The 26,808-nt window shown below is 48.8% G+C and overlaps 1 protein-coding gene across 9 annotated transcripts in view; it reads right to left on the bottom strand.

Annotated features, from left to right (window-relative positions):
- Positions 1 to 26,808, bottom strand: part of DPF3 (double PHD fingers 3) — a 252,853-nt gene that overhangs the window by 111,871 nt on the left and 114,174 nt on the right. For all 9 annotated transcript variants that reach the window (XR_011504660.1, XR_006530208.2, XR_011504658.1 and 6 more), the window contains exons 3-5: positions 24,802 to 24,909; positions 7,011 to 7,138; positions 749 to 844 (exon numbers count right to left, since the gene is read on the bottom strand). Coding sequence is in view for 4 of the 9 variants with exons in the window: in XM_014835753.3 (XP_014691239.1) it covers positions 749 to 844; positions 7,011 to 7,138; positions 24,802 to 24,909 (332 nt within the window). In the remaining 5 variants the exon portion in view is untranslated. The remainder of the gene's footprint in view (positions 1 to 748; positions 845 to 7,010; positions 7,139 to 24,801; positions 24,910 to 26,808) is intronic.

A 26,808-nucleotide genomic window follows, 5' to 3' on the forward strand; every position in this document is an offset into this window, starting at 1 on the left:
AGAAAGAAAGCAGCAGTTCACCCCCGAGGTCCCACTCTGCCTGGTTATTGTCAGACAACCTTTTAGACTCCAGAAGGTGACCACAGAAAGCCCCTTTGGGCTTGAACATGAGGACTCTGGGCGACCACCTGAATGCCTGAGGGTGGGCATGTTAGGTTCCCTCCCCTCAAAGGTCACTCTCATATTTTTATTCCTTCCACCATGGATTTTCCCTCTGCCCTTCCAGGCTTCTGGCCTTTTCTTGCCACACTCCAGGCCCACAAGTCTCTAAAACCCATGCCACCCCTGCCCTGGAATCATCCGCTGTGGTCCCCGTGCCCTCCCAGCTCTCTCTTACCCTCCACCTAGTGAAATACACCCCAAAGGAGGTGTCCTGAGCCTGTCATTCTGGGGCGGCCCCAGGGACAGGAAACTTCCAGCCTTCTTTTATGACCGAGTAATGGGGACAACAGTCACATTCTCCTCATCCTCCACCCTCACCCTGACCCCACCCCCAACCTTCCTGGGACCCTCACCATCCCCTCGGGCACCCTCTGCCTCCTCTTGTCCCTCTTGCCAGCTCTAAATTCTTGCAGGCTATCATCTGGGGTCACAGCTCTTCTGGAGTTTTCTTCTCTGAATATTCTGCAAGGAAGACCATGGGTAGGATCTCTATCTGGTTGCAACGTGACTTTGAATCTGGGGACCAATCCCTTGCGTGGCCTCGGCCTCCCTGACCTCTGGCCTCCCTTGCGGCATCCCAGCTTACCCGTCCTCTGGTCCTATTCTTTCGCTTGGGAATATCCTCTTCTAGATCCTCTTCTTCATTTCCTTCCTCTACATTTTCATCATTTTCCAAAACCCTCTGAAATGACAAGAAAATGAATGGGATTGAGAAATAAAATGCAAAGGAGAAAACCACGAGAGGGTAGCTTGAGGGGTGTTCTGTTTTGTTGCTGTGTTTTAACTAAATGAAGATGCTGCCACTGCCTGGGAAGCAGGGCCTCTGAGATGCTCTCGGGGGTACCAACCTTCTTTCAAATGCTTGGGCCCCTTCCAGCCAAGTCCTCCCAGAATGCTGACCTTTTTCAACTCTTTTCACCCAAGAAGAGTTTTCTAAAAAGAGAACACTCTAGTAGGGACACTTTTCTACGTGGGTCCAAGATGTTTTGTCAAAACTTACTTTCTTTAATGTAATTTGCCTTTTATTCCTAAAGGGCCACCTCAAAAATATGAAAATATATTTCTCCCTTCCCTACCATTCCGGAATCCTGCCCTGTTGGATGAAAACAAGTAACTTCCTGTTCATCTGCCCAGAATTTGACATTAATGTGTTGTTCATACGCATCTATTGTTATTTTCTTATGAAAAAAGGATTTTTATTACAGCACATTAGTTGTAAAGGAGCTTAAAGATCATGAATTTAATTCTGTCTCTCCCACAGCCCTGTGAGTCACACGGCAGCAGAGAATCCAATTTCCACTTTAAAGGTGAATAAACTGAGGCTGAAAAGTTGCGATGGCTCAAGATCATACAGCGAATTCATGACCAAAGCAAGGTCAAGTTCACCAGCGCAGAGTTTCCCAGTCGTTCTCAGCCCTGTGTCTGAAGATCAAGGTGTGTCATGGCATACCCTTCCTGTAGGAGCCTGAGCACTTCACTCCCTTTAAGGGAGGGATGACAGATTGTGGCAGAGGACTCAGCTCCCCAGAGTGGGAGTGGAGGAGCAGGACGGGGCATGGAGCCCACTGGACTCCACTTCAGGGGCCCCGGGGGTCTCTTTACAGGCTCACTGAGTGAACTTGGCTGAGTCATCATCTCTTCATGTCTGTTTCCCCAATTACAAAGCAGGAATTCATTCATTCATTCAACCAACAAACATTTGTCTAGTGCTGACTACACAGCAGGTGCTAGGCTAGTCAAGCTGCAAAATGGCTACAGTCCTGGCCCTCAATGGACTTTACAGTCTGGTGAAGGGAGGGAAGACTAAAACAACATACGTAACCATATAATTACGACTGTTAGAAAGCAGCGACAAGCAAGGCCAAGCTGCTGTGAGAGGGTGTTAGAAGGAAATTTTGCCTAATCCGAGAGTCACGAAAGGCTTACCTGAGGACGTGACCTAAAGGAGTGGAGATGTAAAGAGGAGAAAAGACTAGCCTTGGAATGGGAACAGAGAGGAGGGAGGGAAAGTATTCCAAGCAGAGGGAACAGCATGAGCAAACCCTGTGAGGCCGGGAGAGGAACACGGCTTGTCTAACCATCAGAAAGAGGCCAGTGCGACCAGAGCTCAGTAGCTCAGGGAGAGATTGGCATAAGATGAGGCTGGAAAAGTGGGTGGGTAACATGTTATATGGGATAACAGCATCCACCCATCCTTGTGGTGATGATAAGATGGTTTGACAATCACACAGCTATGAAAAGGCTCAGAAAGCAGCACGCACTGCAGTGACATTGGGTATCACCATCACTGTTCAAGTGGCCTCCTGGATAATGCCTTTGGCCTGTCCTCAAAGCAGGAAGCCCAGGAGTGAGTTACCAGTGACCTTCTCCCACTGCCTTCTTGTCAGAGTTCTATCTAATCACAGGGGTCAGGACACTGCTAATTACCAAATCCTTCCAAAGAACTCAGAACATGTCTAAAAATCCTTCTCTGGCTTCTCTCCTAGGTCTATTTGGGAAGTCATCAACTGACAACTTACGGGTCTCTGGGCCAACCTTAGCTATCTAACAGAGAAGTAGCATCATGTCTGCTGGACACGCCCTCTGACCTACAGGTAGTAAACGCTGGCCCAGGCCCAGAGCAAGCCTCCTTGCCCCCTGCATCTTGGTTTCTTGAACTCTAAGTGAGAACACAAGCAAAAGTCAAGCAAGATAAGGACAATTCAAATGCCCTGCAGCCTTTGGTGAAAAGATATAGGATAAATACGAGGTATCCTTATTACGACTGTTGTTGTTGTGGGCACAGCCATGTTGCAAACTCTCTGGGTCTTGAAGTCATTTAATCCTGGTAAGTTCCAAGTGCCTCAAATTTAAAGGTCATTGCCTCTGGCATCTCAGCACATTCTGATTCCACTCTCATTTTTTATTATGAAGGTATTTATTACCCGCATATGGACTTTGGGTTGGAAGGTAAAAGACTAGTGAAGGCAGCTGAGCTAGTCCCCAGAAGTGCCACCTGGCCTCATCGTCCAGGAACAGAGTGACTTCTCCCTCCCTGTCCCCATCAACTTCCCGGTGTCTCTAGAACCTCTAGCCTGTGTCCCAGGCCTCAGAGGTGACACCCGCCACCCCAGTGGGTTTACATTTCCTGCAACATGGCCCTGACACAAGAAGCCACTACAAACTCGGGAGGAGCCAGGAGTTGCTAACAAACAAAGGTCGTAGTCAGGGCTCAGGAAGCAGAGGGGGCATCCTGTATCAGGAGTGGAGGGCAGGGGTGTCCAACTAGAGATGAAACCGATCCCCCAGTAACACACTCACATCCCCTTCCCAAGGTCATCATCTGGAAAATAAACACATTTTAAAATAACTTTTCTCCCTGTTACTCTAAACAGTTTTTACAGTGATGATAACAATGGTTTGTGGTTGTGTTTAAAAAAAGAAGAAGAAGAAGGAATTCCTTTTTAAAGACTCCAATATCTCTGGCCTGGAACACTGTAAATCCCCTAACTGACTCCCCTCCTGCCACTGTGGCCGTGCCTCTCCCCTCCAAGCAGCCAGAGGGATGTTGACGGGACGCAGATTCACTGCCCTGATTAAAATCCTCCAAACGGCTTCCTTTTTCATTTCCCATGAAATCAAGAGCCTCTTCCATGTCCTGAGAAGCCAGCATGGTCTGTGCCGCTCACCACTCCAGCTCCATCCTAGGCCCTTCTCTCCTGGTACCACGCTCCAGCCACACCGGCCTTCTGTCTGTTCTTTCAACACAAGGAGCTCGAACCTATCTTGAGGACTTCCAGCAGAAGCTTCCTTTGCCCGGACAGCCCTTCCCTGGGATCCTCACTTTGCTGGCTCCTTCTCATCCCACAAGACTGAGGTTAAATTCCTCATCTCCCTTAGGACACACCTAGACTCTGACCCTCCTCTTATACTGAACCTTCATACTCTGCCCTTTTCGTGGCACTTATCCCGAAATGCAATTATTATGTTTGTTTCCTTGCTTTCCGTCTGTGGGTCACACTGGAAGATAACGATGAGCAGAGGGGGCAGGTCTCTCTTGGGTTCTTGGTTTCCTAGGACCCAGCACAGAGCCTGCTCAGAGGAGGCACTCAACAAACTTCAGTGGAATGAATGAATGAAAAAATGAACAAACAGTCCATTTACTACATATGCACTTTATTTTAATAATCAAAGCCAATAAACACATGTAAACTCATTGGCTTATGGTCTCAGGCTGGGCTTCCAGCACAGTAGATGGCAGCCCCATGCTCTGTATGTAGTAAACTCAGTTTACGTCGGGGATGACGATGGTGTCACAATGTCACTTGAGCATCAAGGCTTCTGAGTGATGGGTCTGTCCTGTTCACTGATTCAGACACATTACACTAACTGAGCAAGCAATACTCTAATGGGAAATACAGATGTGACAGACATTGACATCAAAGATCTGAAAGTCCAAAACTAGGGGTGGGGGTAATACATGAATAGCAATAAAAGTACTAGATATCCTAAATGCCAGAGGCAAGAAGAGATACCCCTGGATGTGGGGGACTCAAGAAAGGCTTCCTGGGGAAGGTGGCACTGGGGCTGAGCCTAAAAGATGGGTAGAATTTGTACACATGGAAATGGAAGGAAAGATACGCCAGATCAAGGGCATAGCGTGACCAAAGGCATGGAGGGAAGAAGGCTGAAGAACAGATTGGGTAAAGGAGTGAGGGAAATAAGGCTGAAAAACAGGTTAGGAGCAGAATGAAGAGGCCCAAGAAGGTCACAGTCATCATTTTGCATTTATTTAGTAGGAAAAAAAAGTGTTTCAGCTGAGATTTTTAGCAAGAGGGTGGCACAAGTAGACCTCTGTTTCAGGACGAAAGTCAGCTAGCAAAGTAGGACATGTGGAGAAGGAAGGCCTGGGGACGGGGCATCTTGTAGGAATCCGTTCAGTCGTGCATCCATTCAACAAATATTTATTGTGCGCCTACTAAGTGCCAGGCTCTGTTTGGGTGCTTGAGTTATATTAGTGAGCAAGATAGACAAAGACTCCTGTCCTTGAGGAGTTTACATTCTATTGGAAGAAAATAGAAAATAAACAATAACATAATAAATAGTACATTATGAAGTATGTTAGATGGTGGTAAGAGCTATGGGGACAAGGAAAGGAAAGCAGAGTGAGAATCAGGAGTATCGGAGATGAGGAGGGCACAGGATGTGGTATTACATACAGTGGTCAGGGTAAACATCAGAGACAAGACATAGGAGCAAATCTTGAAGAAAGTGAGGATGAGAGCCGAGCAGATGTCAGGGGAGAGGACTGTGCAGGCAGAGGAAACAGCCAGAGCAAAGCCCTGAGTCAGGAGTGTGCCTGGTGTGTTCTAGGAGTAGCAAAGAGGTCGGTGTGCCTGGAGCCGAGAGAGCGAGGAAAAGAGGAAGCAGCCAAGTCAGAGAGGTAAGAGGCCCTTGACTTTTACTCTGGGAGAACAGGGCCAGAGCAGGGTTTTGAGCACAGGAAGGACAGGATCCGACTTAAATTTTAAAAGGCTCCCTCTGAGCCATTAGCAGGGGCCCACTCAGAGAGCAATCAGAACAGCTCAGACAGAGATGGGAGTGGCTTGGACCAGGGTAGCCATGGTGGATGTGATGAGAAGGGATGTCTGTCTGTTGCCGGCACAGTCCACAGGCTTCCTGATGAACTGGGTGTCGGGCGCATGAAGAAGACAGGGATGGAAGACGACTCCAAGGCGTGTTAGAGAAACAAAGGTTACACCAATAAGGTCTTCCCTAGGGCTCTAGCTCATGGGAAGCAGAGGAGGGGACAAATATTAGCCACGTTGTGACAACTAAATGGAAAAGATCTGACCATCCATCTGAACACAGGAATGGCAGAGAAGGAGGCCAGATTCACTGACTCCTTCAACATCTTTATTGAGACCCGACCCTGCTGGGCACATGCAAGGCCAGAGGATATGATGGTGAACACGATAGCATGGTCCCTGACTCGATGGACCTCACGCACCAATGGCATTTATGAAGCAAATCAAAAACCGAACTATTACTAATGTAATTATAATGTTAATGAATTAATAAATATTAAATTGGGTATAAAATTAATGTCTGTAATATTATAACATATAATACTTATAAAAATAAAAATTTAATATAAAATATAAACAATATAAATGTAATTTAATTGTAATAATTTAATCATATTTAATTATTAAAAACTATGCTGTAATATTCATATTAATTTATATTATTACAACACTCTGTGCCAACCATTGTACCGGACAATGGGGACTCAAAACAAATAAAAAAGAAATGGTCAGAGCACACCATTATACTCCTGCGTGGTGACCCTGCATGTGACAGTAGTGCTATGCCTGCAAGGTGACTTCTGCACTGGCCTCAAAGGAGGGAAGGGCAGTGCTGGCCAAGAACTGAGACGGCTGGTCAACTAGAGCCAAGGAGGGGTGTGCAGTGGGGGCGAGGCAGGCACTCACCCAGGACTGGCTGGGGCAGACAACCCCAGCGTTTCTGGACTATGGACTGTTCACTCCACGGGGGTGAGGACTCTCCACCCCACCACTGAGTTCTTCTCACCACCGTGCCCCCAGGACCTAGCATGGTACCTGCTGCCCAATAGGCTCAAAACTACATTTTGAATGGCTAAATAGGGAGATCAAGGGAGAAGAACAATGACTTCTTCTGGGGACAGGTTAAATCTGAAAAGAATTTTTCAGCTTCCTGGCAACGGTGCCACGAGGCCATTTGAGTCTCAGGCCTTGCCCTTGAGAGTAGGACTCAAGCCAGTGTTGGAGTTCTGGAAGCACAACGGTGATGTTCTGGTGATGTCGCCCCAGTGGGCACAGAAATACCTGTATTTCCTGGATGCTTTCCTCTTCTCTGGCATCCACCTTCTTCTCAACCCCTTCACCGCGGAGCAAGGCTTCCAGGGTGGTGCTTTCTGAGGTGAACCCATCCTTCTTCAGGGGCAGCTCCACTTCTGAAAAATGAAGACAGAAAAGCAGCGTCAGGCCACTAGAAGAAGGAAGGACAAGAGGGACAGCAGGCATGGCCCTTGAGAGCGTGCCAGAACCAGAGTTCCTGGGTAGGACACAGGACAGCCCGTGCTCTCTCCTTGGGGCGGAACAGGAAGACGGGAGTTGGGTCCAGCTTTTCCATCTCCAGTTCACAGTTCTAGAGAGACCTCAACCCTGCCTACACCCTCAGAGACAGCACAGCAGACAGGGCACCAGATGGATGTGGGATCAGATGGCCTGGGTCTCAGTCCTGCCTCTGCCACCCTCCAGCCCTGGGACTTTGGACAAGGTGCTCGAAGATCCCAGAGCCCTTTTCTGCATCTACAAAGTGAGGATAACAATGCCCAGCCCCCTACAGGGTCATTTTGTGACCTTTACGTTCAGGTGCTTTGAAAACTCTAAAGCAGTACACACCAGTGTTGGCCTCAAGTCTTGTTATCCTCTTCCTCCATTCCAGCTATGGCAGGCAACTCCATGACCTGCCCCCGGCCCTGCTGGCTGCCCAGCTCCAGTTTGCTCCACGAAAAGCTATTTCAACTTCAGAGAGGCTGTGCTCATCAACTCACCAGCCAAGGGAAGAAAGAAGGAGTGCAATGCCTAACACGCCCAGATCAGCACTGGGAGCTGCAGTGCCCGCACACCAGGGCACTTTCTCTGAAGACATCAGAATTTGACCAGCTACCTGGGGCTTGAGGTCATGGGGTCAGGTGAGCAGTGGCAGACAGAGCCAGCCCTGCCCATGAGAGAGACTAGAGAGAGAAGCTGAATCCCTTTCTCAAGATGTCCCCCAAACTCCTAACCCAAAAGAGGGTTGTTTAGTTTTGTTTCATTAAAAACAGAAACCTCGAGGATAGGTGATCATATTTGGATTCACTACAAAATATTCCTCCCACCTCTTCTGATCCTGTACCTCATACCCCCTGGCAATTACATGCATGGTCCCTACCCTGTATCAGGTAAGATGGGCGCCAGAACACGAGGGAGTGGGGCCTAGAAAACAGTCAGGGGAAATGAATGCCCATTTGTAAGGGGGAATTGAGAGTTTAGTGTATGAACTGTTTACAGGAGTGTGGCAGGAATAAGGGAGCAACACGGAATGGTGCAGCCCTTCAGGGGAGTTAACTGGGAGCCATTACACTGCTGTTCCTGGAGGGGCAGAGAGGGTTTGCAAGACCCTGGAGAGAGCGCCGTAGCAGAGCTCTCGGGCAGAGAAGAGCCCTGCCTCTGGGGACTCGTGGGCGAGAGAACCAAGGCACAGGGCCCCGTAGCCCAAAGTCTCTCTCCTTTCACACTCATCTTCCTGCTCTGCATTCCCATTGGCCAACCTCAACTGGACACCAGAGGGCAAGGGAGCCTCGTCCATACAGCCCGCTGAGGTCAGCTTCCTGGGTCACAGGGCAGTGTAAAGAAGGACAAAGAGTGGGTGGGGGAGTGGAGTTAAACGGATATAACCAGTACCATCAGGCCCTGCTCCACTGGGCTTTATTCTGATTCCAGTGGAACTCTCCCCTGTTCCATCTCCTCCACTAGAACCAGACGCAGGCCGACCAGTCCACAAGGAAGGGGCGCTCAGGCATCCCATTGAAACTGAAGAAACACACACCCACAGGGGCCAGTCCCCAAAAGAAGATGGCAGCAAGGAGAAACAGTATCTAGAGTCTCTTGAGAGATAAAGTCTTTTTCTTACCAAAAAAGGCAGGCGGGGATCCACTTCCATCAAAGAAGCACCGCCACCAAATCAACCACCTCTGAAACTCATCCATCCCTCCATTCGTTCAACAAATATTTCCTTAACACCTGCACAAGACAACCGCTGGGCAGGGACCAGGTACACAGGAGGTGAACTGAACAAAGGCTGTCCTGGCCTTTAGGTGGTTTACAGTCTAAAGTTACAGACACTAAACACTAAATACAGGGTGGGGCCAAGTGGTTAAGTTCTCGTGCTCTGCTTCAGTGGCCCCTGGTTCACAGGTTCGGATCCTGGGCATGGACCTAGCACCATTCATCAAGCCATGCTGTGGCGGCATCCCACATAGAGGAACTAGAATGACCTACAACTAGGGTACACAACTACGTCCTGGGCCTTTGGGGAGAGAAAAAAAAAAGAGGAAGATTGGCAACAGATGCTAGCTCAGGGCCAATCTTCCTCACCCCCCCAAAAAAGGCATTAAAAAAACCCACTAAATACAAAATAAATATCCAACTACAAATTGTCACAAGTGCGATGGAGGAAAACAACAGAGTGAAATGTATAGGAAGAATATGGTAGGGTGTCCACTTTACACCAGGGGGTCAGGGGAGGCCTACGTGATGAAGTAACACTGAAGTTGAGTGTCAGAAAAATCATCAACTGTCTACTTTAATGAGCTCAGAGTGCGCAACTCCAGCGCCTGCTCCGATGACATATTACTCTTTCTCCCAGGTCAGAAAACGCTTCCAAATGTCTAATCTAGAACAATTAAAACATGTTGCTCATGTCCTGTTCTCAGGCAAAAGAGGACAGCTGCTCACCATCCCTCAAACTTATAATCATCATATATACACATATTTGAAGTTCATATTTTAGTATCCGCCTTAGCCTTCTCAACACTAAATGAATTCTGTTTCCAGAATTACACAGCATTCTAGAGCCAAAAAGGACCTTAAGATTGTCTGCTTTAACCATCCCATTTTATAAATGAGTCACCTCAGGCTCAGAGAAGTTAAGTAACCTCACGGAAAGCCACACAGCGGAATGAGAATGCAGCCAAATGATATTTTCTTGACGCCATTAAGGCCGTGACGAGAGCCTTACCTGCTGAATCCTTACTAGTAGTTTGCAGGCCCAGGCTCAGCCCCAACAGGCACTGATATGTTTGTGTACACGCAGAGGGCTTGGCACCTGGTAATCATTCAAAATGCGGCGGGTGTCGTTGCTACGTATCACTTAATCCCCACCGCCACCCAAGAAGCGAGCACAGTTATTCTCCCATTTTACAGAGGAGGACACTACAGCTTAGGGAGGTGTGGAACTCGCTTAATATGACCAGGAGGTAAGGAGCAAAGTCCAGCCTTGACTTGACTTGACTTGACTTGACTCCGATCTGCCTCTGGAACCCATTCACCTCATCTCTAGGATGTACAGACTTCATCTTGCCTCTTTTTGGTCCTTCTTTGAAAAGTCTTTTTCCAACCTTTGTGCATTTTCATTGCATTCCTAGACCCTCTCCATAGTTTTCATCTTTTGAGATCAAAGGCAGGTCTTTGCTGAGGCTGGGGGCGGGTTTGTGCCACAGTTCCGGGCTCTGCTCCGTCTGAACATCCTCATACGGCGTTCACTCTTCCACGACAGTGTTGACCCCACACAGAATTTCCCATCCATTGTGAGCTTCCTCCTCCTCCTCCTGCTCCTTCCTCCTCCCCTGCTAAATATGCCTCCATCCCGCTTTCTCATAATTTAACCTGCTCTCTTGGCCCTTTGGTCCTTTCCCAGATGGACACAGTATCAGAATCAAGAGGGAGAAGAGAACCAAAATGGGAACAATGGAATGGGCTCCCTACACACAAGGAGCTAGAGGGACTTCCAACAGCATCTGGAGTGCAACCCCTCAATGAGGACCGTGGAGCACCAAAAGGTAAGAAGACTTTCCTGGGGTCACGGAGAAATTCACTGGCATCCTTCTTGCCTAACTACCAAAATATTGAATACGTTCATAGAAGTTCTGCTTTCAGACACTCCTGGAGTCAAACCCTAGCCTTGCCATGGACTAGTTGAGGGACCATCGGCTAGTTACTTAAGCCCCTAAGTTTCCGTCTCCTTATGTGTTGAATGGGGATGATGGTAGTATCTCTTTCATAGTATTGGTGTGAGAATCAAAGAAATACACTGCATAAAGAAACTCTGCAAGAGCCACCCAAAAAACTAGTGTGAGAAACAGAGCGGAAAATGGGGCTTATCAATTTTTGGGTTTTTTCTATTCAAAACTTAAGATTCAAAAATTCGATCGTATATGTAAAGAACCCAGGATGTTGTAAGCACCCTACAAATGCTCCATGTTATTATTCTCAAAGTTCGAGTAATTCTGATTTTAATGGTACAGCAGCACTGTCCAAGAGAATATAATGCAAGCCACTTACATAATTTTAAACTTTCTAGTAGCCACATTTTAAAAAGTAAAGAGCAACAGGTACAATTAACTTGGATAATATATTTTCTCTAACACAATACTTCCATAACATTGTTATTTCAACATGTAATCAATATTAAAAAATTAATACAGGGGCCAGCCCTGTGGCCTAGTGGTTAAGCTCAGCATGCTCCACTTCAGTGGGCCCGGTTCCTGGGTTCAGTTCCTGGGTGCAGACATACACCACTTGTCAGCCACGCTGGCAACCCACATACAAAATAGAGGAAAACTGGCACAGGTGTTAGCTCAGGGCTAATCTTCCTCAAATAAACAAACAAAAAAAGGAATATTGGCAACAGATCTTAGCTCAGGGCAAATCTTCCTCATCAAAAAAATAAATAAGAATAAAAATTAACTCAATATTTTACGTTCTTTTATTTGCATTGTCTTCAAAATCTGGTGTGTATTTTATACTTACAGCACGTTTTCAGATTAGCCACATTTCAAGTGTTGCATGGTCACACGTGGTTGGTGGCTACCATATTGGTGCAGGTTTATGGCATTAAAAGTAACATTTGCTATGATTTTGCTTCCAAAACATGGAAGGACGTTAAGTACGGTTCTGAATGTTGCCAACTTAATACCCAGCCAAGCGCCACTCCAGGAGAGCATTCTAGCTGCCCACTGGCAAACTTTGGTTTCAAAGCACTGTGGGTAAGGTTTGCAAGGTCAGGGTGATGGAGTAACCAGTGCCCTCCCAACAAACCAGCAGAGGGTACATTCTCTGGCTCCTGACCACAGGAGGTCCCAGAGTGAAGGGAAAAAAAGGTAACAGGTCCAAGCTCTTGCACAACGTACGTCCTAGACACGCTCCCTAGGGAGCCCTTAGGGACTTCACTGATTGTTTTCTTCTAATACACCTCATCTGGATATGGGATTTAGTAATACTTTAAACGTGCATTCATTTTGACCCTTATACAAATTTGGGGACCTCATAACCGGACAGGAGCCATCATACATTTCACATTGAAAGAAAATGGTCCAACACACCCACATAATTCATCTTTAAATTAGCCTGATTTTATACACACGGATATAAACCCACGGATCGTTACTCTCTCCAGAGCAGCAGCTGCTGTCACCCAAGCCAGCCGCCTCCCTGGGCCCCCGTAAGCAGCTCTGCCTCCACTTCTAATTGGGAACAGAGATACTCCTTGGGTGACTTCCAGCACAATCCATCACACCAGAGACGGCTTCTGTGCAAACCGAAGCAAATCGGTTTCCAAATAAGAAAAAACCTCTTAGACAAACAAGGATTGAAGCATAGAAAGTCTTTAAAAAAAAAAAAAAAAAGGAAGAAAAGCACAAAGAAAAGCAAAGAAAAAAATTGCCAGTGACAAGCAAGGGCTTCTCTTCAGGACTGTGGACAGGGCAGCCATCCTCTCGGTTGGAGATCAAAGCCACAGGCTTTTGACACAGGTGCCCCAAGCCTGCCACCCAATGCACCGAAAGCACAGCTTCTACTGGGTGGTTGGAGCCACTGAGCTCATTAACAGGATGCTGGTGAGATGAGCCCGAAAGTGCAACATGGGAGCACAGTGAGTAATTAAATCCCAGGTCATTTGAAAATGCAAACGCCTGGATGTCACAGGCTCCCAGAGCCTCTGACTCCGTGTGCATTTTTTGGCTCAGGATGGAGGACTGGGAACCTGCAAGTTATATATGGATTATAATAAAATATGCCATATAAAAAACAGATTAAGACAGTTCTTCTTTGGGGAAATATACAAAGAGAGGAGCTGTCTGTTAGCTGTCGAGTTTGCAAGAGATACCATCTTTCGGGAGGCTGTGCTCCGCCAACAGACAGACTGCCCCAAGGGAAATCGTGGTGAAACACCCCGACAAGGCACATCCATCCGTCCATCCATCACGGGCTCTCTCTGACGCAGAGGCCTGGAGATAGAGTTATGGTGCAAAAGGGAGGAAGAAATCCCACAGACAATGGCAGACAATCCTCCTGCTACATCATGAGTGCACAGATTTTTTTTTTTTTTTACCTGCCTCTAGTTTTTCTTTAAAAATACAAATGTGCAGTTTTCTCTTCTGGGTGCTTATTATTTTGAGGAGTTAAGCTCATCATATTTCCTTGGATTTATACATCAACTTACACCAAGGAGCAAGAAGCTTAAGCATCATTATTTCATTTATCCCCATCAGACTCTCAGACTCATGGGGAGGGAGAAGGCGGGTTATTGTTATCTCTCACCCTACAAGGGAAGAGACTGGGGGAAACCAAAGCCCTAATTTCCTGAGATGGTGGCAGGCCCAGGAATCCATCTGCTCATTCCTCAGGGGTGCCCTTTCTTGGCTGCGTTGACTCCCTGTTTTGTGATTCATAAAGCTCAAAATAGATGAGATTCACACTAAGGACCCATCACCCAGGCTGTGCCCGGCAGGCCCTCGTTACCGCTTGTTTTAGAATCCCAGGATAGCCACACAACAGGACGACTGCTCATTCCCCCAAACGGCCTCTGATCCCCACTCTCTGCTGTGCCTACCCACACACTCCCTGAAGCTGACACACAGGATGACCTCCAGCACCCAGAGGTGAGCTCCACAGAGGAGCATTCCTCGACGCCTGAGACACAGGAAAACACCCACATTGTCAAAGGAAGATGACCACTGGGCTGGCCAGCAGACCAAGTCAATGCAGCTTAGCAGGATGATGGAGAGGGAACAGAAGATGGGAACAGGTTGAGAGGTGACACAGTTCAAGGGCATACAGGTAACTGGGACATGCGAGAGGCCACTCTGGGGTGAAATCTCAGCTCTAGCACCTAAACAACACGCTTGGCCTTGATCGCCTCTGTAGACCAAGAGAACAAAACCCGCTTCCCGGTGTTGTCATGGAGCCAAATGAGATATGGATAGTGTCTGCACAAGGGGCGTGCTCAGTCAGTGTGGGTGCCCTTATTGTCGCCTCCTAAAGTTGCCCTCTGCCTGTGCTTCTCGGCAAGCTCCTCACCTTCTGACATTCTCGGGCCATTGGGCGCGGTGAGGCACGGCCTCCCCCAGCCTGGGCATGCACGCAGGGGGAATGGAAGCGAAGAGGAGCTGTTCACAGAGACAGGAGGCAGAGGACAAGACACAGCTCGAGGGCCGGGGTGCTGGCCCTGCTTCAGTTCCAGCGTGGGCATCGTTCTGCAGATCTGAAAGCCCCAGCGGAACAACATGGAAGATGCCTTGCTTTATTCATTCATCGGGTGAACAATTACTGAGCACTTACTGTCTACAGGGCCCTGTTCTAGGTGCTGAGGACACAGCTGTGAACAAGAGACGAGAATTCCTGCCTCACAGGAGTTATATTCTGGGGGTGGGGAGGGGGAGAAATGATACATAAAACAAACAAGTGAGATGCACAGTATGACAGATGGTCACGAGTGCTTTGGAGACAAACAGAGCAGAGGAGGGGAAGCTGGAGTGTGGGGGCGGTGGGAGGGCAGTTACACTTTTAAATGTGGCCAGGAAAGGGCAAACCTGAAGGAGGCAAGAGGGGGCCACGTTGCTCCCCAGGAAAGGAGGGTCCCGGAAAAGGAGCCTCGGTGCAAAGGCCCTGTGGCCAGCCCATCTGCCGGGAGCATGGCAGGTGGGGGAAGAGTAGGGGCCGAGTTCAGAGTGACAGGGGCCTTGAAGGGCCGTGAAGTTCACTGCAAGATGTTGGCTTCTACTCTGAGTGCTATGGGAAGCCACTGGAGGTTTCAAGCACAGAGTGACATGAGGATGCCTATGCTTTAACAGGATGGCTCTGAAAAAAACTACGGCGGGTGAGGACAGAAGCAAGGAGACCCGTTAGGAGTACGCGTGGAGCCCCCACACCGAGCTGGTGCTTAGGAGAGGGCCCTGTGTGACGCAGCCAAGCCACGTCCTCATGGCGCTTACATCCTGGTAGCCAGATACATCCAGGGGGAAGTATATATCGGGGAGCAGTCCCTGGCCCCTGAGCGGGCGGCATCCCCACACAGTGAACCAGGATAGAAGCCGGATGCCCAGTGCTGAGGGGCGAAGGTCTGGAGCCGTACCAGAGTGTATGCTAAGCAGCAGACAGATCAGCCAAGGCCAAGGGCAGGAGAAAAGCCCCAGCCAGACAGGCCCGTCCTAGCACACCACAGGATAACAGGTGTCAGTCAAAGCAGGTAGGAAGCCTTCCAAGTTGATGTCTGCACCCTGGGCAATGGATGCCAGAGGACTAAGCTCTAGGACACAAGCGGGGCACTTGTGCAAGCCGTGGTTCTAGTGAAGGTGGATCCCACAGCCCGTTGCCAGGTCTCCTCTCCTCAGTGTAGAAGATACTAAACTTAAGCCTTTCAAAAGACTCTAGGGCAGTATGCGTTCCCATTCCAGGCCGGACAACACACGCTCTTCCAGCTGGGCAGCAGCTGCCTGCAAGGAGTGTATCGGTGCTGGAGACAGGAACAGCGTTAGCTGATGCCCCCTCGGCCCACCCAGCAAGGCAGCCCTGAGGTGGCAGCAAGGTGCCTCCTCACCCCTGCCACATCCTCCAGCTCCACCCATCCCTGTGACTCTCAGAGCAACTCTAAGAAGCGAGCAAAGCAGCCGCCACGATCTGCATTTCCCAAATGAAGAACTGAGGCCAGAGAAAGGTAATTGCCCAAAATCACAGAGCCAGTGGGTGGAGGTGTCTGGACTTGAACCTAGGCCTTGTGATCCCTGTTTGGTGCCTTTTCTCCTGCAGAACACAGCTGTAGAGCACAGGAAAGGCTGCTATGACCTAAAACCAAAAAGGGGCAAGATGGCAAAACTGGGACAGGCCCCACAGGCCAGGTCAGCTGCCGAAGGCTTCTCCTCTCCACCTCCGTCTCCCTCATCCATGGAAGGGGAATGGTGGCAGTGCAGCCATGACCTCCAAGCTTGAGATGGAACCCCGGCATCTTCTCTCTTTCAGCCCTTTCATCAGTCATTCCTGTCCACCTACCATGTGCCAGCCTCGTCTAGGTGCTGGGGGTGCAGATGAAGAATCAGGTGGGCCCTTGCCCTCCAAGTGTGCCCCTTCCACTGGGGAAAGACGCAAGAGAGCAGGCAATGGAGGAACAGGGAGCTTCCTCGGTCTTATACCCCATCCTCTAAATGTGTCTCTGCCAGGTCCGACTGCAAAACATGGCCGCAGACACTCTGCAGCCACTGCGCATGCTGCCCAACCAGCTCCCAGCTGCTGCCCATTTCCTCCGCCAGCCCAAGCTCCCAGAGCCTTGTAGAACACAAGCAGTGCCAGGAGGCCCAGGCTCAGTGTCCCAGACCCAGCTCCTTTCCCCAGACTGCCAGGAAAGCAAAAGGAGCATCAACAGCTGGGGCATGAAGCAGAGGCAGGAGTCACCTGCCCACCTCTCTCCCGATCTCCTACTCAGGAGGCCAACAAGAGCTGAAGAAGCTGCTGTTGCAGGCCTCCAGGATGGATGGCTGCAGGCTCTGACACTGCAGGAAAGAGATAAATGACTGGTCATTTCCCCCTGATGCACTCGAAGGCATCCATTCTCCCAGCCGTACCAAGCTCAGGCAACCCCCCGCCAGAGACAGATAAGCACTGACAGATGGGGGTGGGAGCCGGAGCATCCTTCCCCCTCGGAAGGACACAGCCAGACTCCTCTGCCAGCCGGGAGAAGGTCGCATTGTCCATTGGCTCACACCTGGCTGGGGGCTCCACGGGTCCCTTCCTTCCCCTCCCTGCATCTCGCCTACCCCCGCCCGTCTCATCCCTGCTAGGAGCCCATGGGAGGGGGAGGGCGGGGGGCAGAGGGAGCCAGCTGACAGGCTCATCAATCTCCAGCTACATGCTTGGCACATCGGCCTTCCCTAAGTTGTTCCCGGACTGGGAGGGTGCTGGAGGAGTCAGGGGGGACTGTCTTGAGGAGAAGAGAAATCGCAGCGAACATCAGAGAGCAAATGGTGGAAGAAGCCTGGAGACTATTAAAATGTGGGCCATGTACGAAAGCAGTAGGGAACTAATTAAGATGCAGGATTTTCAAAAGCTGGGGAAGTTGGCCGCAGCCTGCTCCCATCTGTAGAGTACTGGCAGTTCAGTGCAGCAGGAACAGCACCCTAGGTGGGCGAAGCCAGCCTCTCCGCCCCTGCCCAGGCGGGTGGGACTCAGGCCTCTCTGCCTGGATGGTCCCCCCGGGGGGGCACACCTCTGAGGGTCCCTGTGACTTGCTTGTTAACTGGCTATGGCACCCGCTGCTCGGGGGCACCCTAGGCTACCGTCTCCTCAGAGTTCCTGCCCCACTGTTCATGTCCCCCCAACATGTGTGGAGGGGCAGTGACTATCCTGGTCATTCATTCCCAGTCGTTGAGTGGCTGCCAAAAAAAAAAGAGAAAGAACCAGAACCCTATTCCTGGCTGCCTTCCCTCCCATCACCCTTGGAATTTGGCAAGAGTGGCAAAGAGCCATGCTGCTCCCCAAGTGTCCCCAAGCAGAAGGGATTTGCAAGCCTCAGGTACATTTCAGGAGCAGGATGAACGTCTGTTGTGACAGCGCCGTTGATGTGAGAACATCAGGATGAATGTGTGTGCTGCGTCCTGGAGCAACATGGCACCGGTTCCAACAGGCTCCCCCATAGGGTTCTTTCCTTGGCTTCACCACTGATGTCCTCTGGGAAATTAACTTCCTAATTTGGTGCCACAATTTTCCAACCTCTAAAATAAAGATGAAATCTGCCCTAGACCACGGGGACCAAAAGGTCTGGGGTTGGAAGATGTTAAATTGATCTAAGCAGACGATCTGAGCATTTAATCCAGAGGGACACAAGTAAAAGTTTGTTCCCAGCCTTTTTCTTTTCTTCATTCAAAAAAAAAAAGAAATAGTGAAGTTAAAGGCCTCTTTTTTAATCAGCTGGCTTTTGCCCAACATCTGCCCTGCTTCAGGGCCTTCTGGTGGATATCTACTATCCACCTTCCTCTCCTGCCAGCTCGGCTCCCCCTTCGCAAGGACAGAGCCCCATTCTTGGGTAAACGGTCCAGGGGAGGCCCCTCTCTGGCACCAGGCCCCTGCCCAAGTCTTCATGTTGCATGAATTGTGATGGCTGCGCCATGAAACACCTTGCATTTGCCTCTGCAGCCCAGTGCAAGCTGTAGAGAACACTGAACTGCATTGTCAGTCAGCGGAGAGAAATAATGTTGTATGTGTTGTCCTTCAGACGCCCAGGCAAGTAGGAGGTTGCGAGATGTTTATTCAAGGCTGATCGGAGGGGTGATGTTCGGCGTGAGAAACACATAGGTCCAGGGACATTGAGAATGCTTTCAAATTCCAAAGAGCTCTCCCCAGCTCTCGGCCCCATCCCACCCCCACACAGACACATTTTTATTTTCAGCAAGCAGTAAAGGCGAGATGGCACATTCACAGAGAGGGAGATGGGACGAGGACAGCAGGACTGGGGAGTACTCCATCAGTGTATAATTTAGCCCAGGAACAAATGACTTAGCAGCAGCCATGATCCGGCTCCCTACTCCCCACCCCATGATGGCTACTCAGCCCAGATGAGCTCTGTGCTTTGAGGAGCTGAACCAGAAGTGGATGGTTCTGCAGCCCTGTCCTCAGACCCTCTCCAAGCTCCCTCAGGACTCCTGAACTACACTCCCTCCCCTTGCCCTGACCTGGTTTCCTGATAGAGCTCTCAGCTCTGCAGACATGGGGTCAAGGACAACTCTAACCCATATTACACACTGGTCTTTGTTGCTGAAAGTTGCCTGCCACCAGCTGGATTCAGGCAGGGACACAAAGGAAGACGGGAGAGACAAGCTGGGCATTGGCATGATAAATTGCTTGTGGCATCTCCTCTTTCTCCTTGGTAGGGTCTGACATGGAAGGAAACTCATGCCTTGAGATAATTCTGCTCTAGACCAGTGCCCCATCTCTCACAAATCAGGGGAACTACTCTCCCTCTCCCCTGAGATGGGTGCTGATGCTGGAGCCCAAGGGAGGCCCCAAGGGTCACAGACATGACTAGATTCCTGGAGCTTGTCAAGGGGAGCTCGGGAGAGCCCACACCAGGAGGCTGGCAGGGAAGACAGAGAAGAGGATGAACTCCATAGGGCTGGGTGGTAGAGGGTGCCGAGGGTTGGTTGGTTCATTCGCTGGTTTTCTTTCAACACAAACTCATTCTTCTAGATTCCATAAATTTAAAGAAATTCAACCTAGGATGGACAAACTGATTACTAATTTTCAGCAAGTTTTATCTAAAGAGGATTATACATAATATTATGCAATTTGCTTTTTTTTCCCACTTAACAACATATCTTGGGCATCTTTCTATTTTTTTCTACTCATTCCTTTGAAAGACAAAATAGTAGACAAAATAGTGTTCCATTTTATGAACGTACTATATATTTAACTAGTCTCCCATAAATGGACCTTCTGGTTGTTTCCATTCTTTGTTGTTCTTGTTACAAACAACGCCACAATGGACAACCTTATACACTGTGAGTACATATTTATTTATAGGATGCATTCCTAACAGCAGAATTTCTAGGTCAAAGAGCATGTGCTTTTTAAATCCTAATATGCATTGACCTTCAAAAAGGTTATACCCAATTCCACTGCACTATGTACAAGAGAGCAGACCCTCAGCCTCTCCCTCCATCTCTGTTTCCTTCAACTCCTCCTATATCCCTGGGAAGGTGGGCCTCCGTCCACCCAGCTGACTGACCCCACCTACCAGGAATTTGCAGCAAGTTCTCTAGGGACTCTGACCAATGACCCTACCCTGAGTTACACTCAAAAGTATCAACCAAAAAAAACTAGTTCCCTTTGAACCCAAATCAAATGGGATAAAAATAAGAGTCATTTAAAAATATTGTCCAAGTCAACCCTGTACTTAGGGAGGACATACTCCAAAACAGGGAAAAGCTCCTCTCAGCATTTCATAAATGGCGAGGGCAGAGCCACTGAAAGCTGGGCAGGTTGTACCAGCACAGGGACACCCGCCAGGGGACAGAGGGCTGAGACCTAGCTTGAGCTGTATAATCCACCAGAAGGGGCATCATTCTGTAAAAGCCCACCCAAAGGGGGTGCCTTCTTCTACTTTTACACAAAGGTGCCATATGGGCTAGCTGAGGCCCTGGATGAAACCCTGTTCTGAAATCTTCACGTGTGTGAAAAATTCAAATGCAAACGTGTGTGGCCTCCAAGAAGGGGGTGGTACACTTCTTTGGTCATGCTTGGCCCTGATGCTCTGAGGTCCGAGGCTCCTTATCAGTGACTCTCCAGCGCTCCGCAGGCATCTTTATTCACAACCTGCAGTCACAGGCTGGTGGTGGCACATTCTGAGATCCGGGCTGGCCCCTGTGGTCCAGACTCAGAACAGGGTACACAAATGACAAACACTTGGCCCTAGGCTGTGGGATTTTGGTTTTGTTTTTAGCAGGGTCAGTAGTAGGTCTGACTACCCAAAGAGAGGGAACAAGTTCGTCTGAAAAGGAGCTCTGTCATTTGAAAAGTTGTTTATTCCAGCCCAGGGCCATTTCTTCTTTCTCACGCCTGGGTGCTGGCCTCGAGGAATGAACCTAACTTGGGTGAGCCCAGCTTAGCCAGGGTCTCTCGCCACCCTGGGATGTGGCTATGCCTCTGAGAGCCTGTCCTCAGCCAGGCTGGCACTCATCTTTCCAGGGAGGGCCTCCCACAGGACCCTGGCCTTCTCAGGGGTTGGGCCTTTACCACCCAAGACCTAGAACAGCCACTATGGCCTCTGCTCCAAGCATGAGGACAGAGCCCAAGGGAACCTTTCAAATGATCACAGACACAGACGCCATGGGCTGGTGGGCACTTGGCTACAGCAAACCACCAGTCCTAGGGTTACTCCTTTCCCCTCCCCTGTAAGCCACAGCAGGCCCAAGGATGGGGCAAATCAAAGACAGCTGTGACTCCAGATGCTCCACATTCAGCTACTGAGAGGCCAGTGGCCAAAGTAAATGTCTGTAGACAGAAGGACCAGACACTCACAAGGAGCTTCTTGCCTCACTCCCACCATCAGTGAGGCTGTCAGTTCTCAGATGTGTGAGCAGCACAGTAAACTCTCCTTGGCTTTGCCTACAGCCTGACTTCCCTGACCTATAAAATGGGCATATAACTTTCACCCTCCCTTCCTGCTCTGCGTCCCGGGGCTATGGGAGGGACCAAAGGCAGTAACACAGATGAAAATGCTTTATAAAGGGCTTTGTAAGCTACAGTGTGCTGTTCAGACACCAGTTATGATGATGATGATGACTATTATTCAATCAGTGCCCCATCCCCTGGGTGTAAGTGATTGGCGGGGCAGACCTAAACCCAGTCAGCTAACAGTCCTTCCAGGGACTTCTCTGCCACAGCTATTGAAGGGGACTGCCTTTCTGCTGGGTGTGGTGAGTGCTGAGTCTGGGGCTGCTGGTGGCTGCCTCAAGAGGGGAGCAGAGACGACAGAGCCTCACTACAATGTGGGAGCCCATGGATGCAGCTATGCCTGAAACCAGGTAAACACAAATTCACTGCTATGTGAACAAACTTCCCCTTTTGCTTAGACTCGTTTGATTTGAGTATCTGACATTTATGACTGAAGGAATTCTAACTATCTCTTGGGTGCATTTTAAGAATTAATGTATGTTAGTTTTATACTCATAAAATAAAGTTTTTAAGGGAAAAAGTCTTGTTAAAATTTCTTTAAGTTAGTATGTCTATTGGAAGCAGGAAGAAGCAGAAAAAGCACTGAACAGAAATCAAACAACTAGACTCTCTGCTGTTTCCCACAGGAATTGCTGTGTGACTTTGAGCAAGTCTCCTAACCTGTCTGGACTTCAAAAAAACAAAGAATTGGAGTTAATGATGTCTGAGGTATTTTAAAGCACTAAATGTCTTTGATTCTATAAGAGACAATCCAATTAGTCTGATATAAAATGTTCTTCTTAAAGACGTTTTATACAAATGTTAAGAATAAAGACTTAAAAAAATTAAAGACTAACAATTTAAAATAAGCGTCAAGTATTTATAATAAAAGCCTTTAAATTAACAAGTTACATATGCGGTGTCCTAATATACACACAAAATAATCATTGCATCACTAGCCAAACTGGAAAAATGAGAAACAATTGGGAACAGCCTGGTTCAATCAGTTGTGGTGCATTCATACAATAGAATATTGTGTAATTGTAAAAAAGGACTGAGGAAACTGTATATTGGCATGGCCAATGCCTGAGACACATTTTTAAATGGGAAGGGCAAAAATTAAGGGGGTTGTGCTGTGTAAGAAGAGGAGGGGAGGGTCACAGAGATGTAATTCCTTGTGTGTGCATAAGCTATCTTGAAGAATCTCAAAAAACTGGTACCATTGATTGCCTCTTTGGAGACTGGGTCTTATTTTTCACTATATTTATCTTTGGAAGGTCAAAATATGTGACTGTATTACCTACTCAAATAAATAAAAAAAATTTAATTAAAAGGATAAGAAAGGGCAAATACTATTACACATGGCTCGTTTGATCCTTGTGATGACCCTGTAAGGCTAGTGAGGAATCCCAAGCCCCACTGGCCTATTTACAGAGAGGGAAGTACACCCAGAGGGTTCACGTACTCAAACATGGAGACACATCCAACTAGTGATAGACACCTGAATAGGACCCTCCCTCAAAGTCCACACAGCCACCCGGCATGTGCTTACCCTCTCGCTACAGTACTTACTGTAAAGCTTTGAATGGGGCAGAATTAAATTGGTCCAGTTAAGGATCAAACACGGGGTTATCTCATCATCCATCCATGTCTCTTCCAAAAGACCAGGACCAATGGATCTGGAACAAGGAAGGAGGGAGCCCTTGCCTCCAAAGTAAATTGTTCCTATTGACATTTATGTTTAATAAAGATGATGGGGAGTCACGCCATGCTGACTTGTGGTCTGGCGACCTGTAAGTTTTCAAGACCAGTGTTTCCTAAACTTCAATGTGCATTCTGGGGATGTGGCCCTGGGGATCTGATGAATGCAGATTCTGACTCAGCAGATTTGGGGTAAGACCCAAGATTCTGCATCTCTACCAAGCTCCCAGGTAAGGCCTGTGCTGCTGGTCCAGACCACACTAAGCAGTATGGACACCACTAGTCACAGGTGACAACTGAGCACTTGAAATGTGGCTAGTCAGCAACGAGATATGCTGAAAGTGTAAAATGCACCCTGGAATCCAAAAACAATACCAAAAACAAGTAAAATATTTCATTCATAATTTTATATTGACTATGTGCTGAAATGATAATATTTTTGATATTTTGGATTAAATAGACTATTATAAAAATTAATTTCATCTGTTTCTTGTTCCTTTTTTTCACGTGGCTACTAGAAAATGTAAAATGCCACCCGTGGCTTACATTCCATTTCTACTGGATCCTGCCGCTCTGGGAGCCTTGGCTTTCCTACAACCTGCATCTTGGGGAGTTTGGAACAACCCCAGTAATGACCCAGGAGTGTCTGCAAGGGTCTGTAAATCGTGCAAGGCCATTTGGAGCTTGGATGGAGCACACTGAAGAATCTAGCCGCCTCCCACCCCTAACAAATAAAACCTCTACATAAGTGAAATCGGGGTGAACGCAAAATATTGAAGCAGGCTTAACCATGAACCCGGAGTGAAAGCATCCTGAACAGCTGTAAGTAGAGACTTTGCAGAGAAAACGCAGCCAAAGGGGTCAGCGTGGAAAGGCAGGAATGAGGTCGGGTCTGCACTCCTTTGACGACAGTGGGAGGGAGCATGTCAGCTCTGCATTCGCTCCAATTGACAGCAATGTTGCCACCACCCTGAGTCACATACCAGCCCCAGCGCCCCCCAAAAACAGAGGTTCCCTTAAAGCTAAGGACCCAGGGCCTTGCTGCAACCCAGACACAGGTCTGAAGGTGGCCAGCTACTCAGAAGTATAGTAACACATCAGTAGTCAAGAAAACCAAGCAATTCTTTCTGCATGGCCACAAAGCAATTAGCATCACCTAGCAGCAAATTCTCACCCCAAATTCTTCCATTTCCATATCCAAGATGGCTTCTATCTTAAGTGACTGGCCCTTTTCGTGTAAGACGCTCCAGAAGTTCATTCACAGTAAGGGGTGAGGGCACACGGTGCGCTCTTCTTAGAAACATACAACCTGGGACAAGCTTTCTTTACTTGAAGCCACAGGAAGGTATCTCCCGACCCAAAAGAGCTGTGGCTCCTCCAGCTCTGTTGGGAAAGTAATTCATCCTGAGCCTGCTTGCTTTACTCCTCTGGGGTGGCAAGAGGAGACAAAAAGAAGGGGAAGACACAAGACACCCAGAGGGGAGAGAATCTCAGGGGGATGCATGGACATGTTGACACGTGAGAGCAGGCCCACCTCTGAGCACCACTGGGCTCGTTCACTCTCCTGGAAAACTCAGCCCTTCGGAAAAAGGAGCAAAGCATGTTTGTCCCGGGCGAGCCCAGCACTCCCCACCTCTCCCATCACGGGCCCAGCCAAGCTCCAGAGGGCACTGACCAGGTTTTATTTCCAGCAGCCGCAGCTTTGGATCCTCAGGCGGGTGCAATCGTCTCTTCTTACGCCAGCAGCGGGCAGGATATGTGTACAGCTGGCCCGGGGCGAGGCCTGTGGACAGAGACAGGCAAAGGTTAAAGTCTCTAGGCTGGAAGGGACCTAGGAAGCCACCCTGCCTAACCCTCTCACTTGCAACGAGAGGAAACTGAAGGCCAGAGAGGTGAAGTGACTTGTCAAGGTCACACAGCTAATAGACAGTAGAACCGAGGCAGAATCTAGGTCATCTGACCCCACGACCCTTGCTCTGAGTGCTCCACCATGCTGTCTCAGCAAGCCCATGCCAAAAAGAGCCATCACCGCTACCAAAACCACTTCTGCTCTTCTGGCCTGGGGAGGACAGAGGTACCTTCAGACCACAAGAGGGACCTTTCCAGTTCAACCTCGCCATAGTGTTTCCAAGGCAGTGGATCTCCAGCTACTGCCCATGTCCAGGTCTAGCAGGTTCCCTTCAAGGTGGGACAGCAGAGTCAGTCTGCCTACCTGTGGACAGCCTGGATTGGGAAACATTTTAAGGAAACAGGTTCCAGGAGCCAGATTTCCTACCAACTGGCTTCTTCTACCCACTGTTAGCAGCTGGCAGCTCACTGAAGCTGAAGGGAGCGCTGGGCAACCTCCATCAGAACGTAAGCCTGCTCTGGTGACCCGGCTCCAGGCCTGCATAGCCCACCTACCTGCGCATCCTGTCCACCTGCCTGAGCCTTACAGAAATAAATGGGCAGGAGTCCAGGGGCTAGGCTTCTGTACCACACTGTCTCCCAGCAAGAGTCTCCATTTAGATTTGGCCTTTGACACCAAAGCTCCACATCAGCACCTTGAGGAGCCTTCTTGCTCATCAGACAACACTCTTGTGGCTCCTATGGCACAGAGTATGGCAGCCAGAGGCCTTGGAGGAATGTGGACTCCCCACACTAGCCCATGGTCCATAGCTAGAGAAAAGGGCAGAGGTGGAGGCAGAGGCGAGAGGACGAGCGCTTATGACTGGTTGGGTGATTTGCAGACAAAAACACCTGCCTGCTGTACCCCACAATCAACCAGCAAGCCAACCAACCCACCCCTGCTCGAGTGAAAACCTGGCGAGGACAGGGACCTTGTCTTCTTCCCCTCAGAATCCCCAGAACCAGAAATGCGTCTGTCACACAGAATCAAATGGAACATTCGCTGAATGAATGAATGAATGAATATGTTCCAGCTTCACTTCAACTGAAGTCACAACTCAGTCTTCTGCAGATAAACATGGCACGTGACAAATGTTAGACACAGGTAGTCTCCCGTGAGAGGGGCCCTTCCTAGACGAAGGACCACGGGGTTCAGAAACCATCAGGACCCTGTTCCCTCCCATCTGCTGTCTTCCATTTCAGGGCCTTTAAAAGTTAGGGGGAGAACTGGTTTCATTTTTGCCCTTTTCAGAGAAAATCTACAAAAGTTTCATCACTATCTATCCATTCGTTCATTTTTCATTTGTACTAATCTTCTCTAGCGATTTATTGGTTTGGGTCCAAAGCAGAGGCAATTATTCCAGCATTAAAGGAACCAAAATTTTCTAATTCTTTTTATGTGCTAAGTTTCGTTTTTATTCACACAGCTGCTCCCACAGGTTGCAAGGGTATGAACAAGGAGGAGGTTTTAACCCTTCCCCTTTCGATTCTTAGAAACTATTAAGGGTGATGGAGCCTACAGGCTAGAGAAAAATCTCTGCTATTATGAGCTAAGGGCTCATCGTGTCCAAGAGTCATCCTAATAGTTGATTTTGTGGATAACTTCATGGGCTTCTGCACAGTAGGAGGGTCCTGAAGCTCGGAGATCCCTGGGTTCTGAGGACCACAGTTGTGGCTGATTTATAGAAAACCAAATAAATAGAAAAGAAGTAAGATTGCTCTCCCTGCCATGCGAGCCCCAGTCTTGACCTCTCTTCGAGCGAAGGTACCTCCAGGAATAGTTCAAGGCTTCTGG

The sequence above is a fragment of the Equus asinus genome, chromosome 7 (assembly GCF_041296235.1).
Source record: "Equus asinus isolate D_3611 breed Donkey chromosome 7, EquAss-T2T_v2, whole genome shotgun sequence".
NCBI lineage: Eukaryota > Metazoa > Chordata > Mammalia > Perissodactyla > Equidae > Equus > Equus asinus.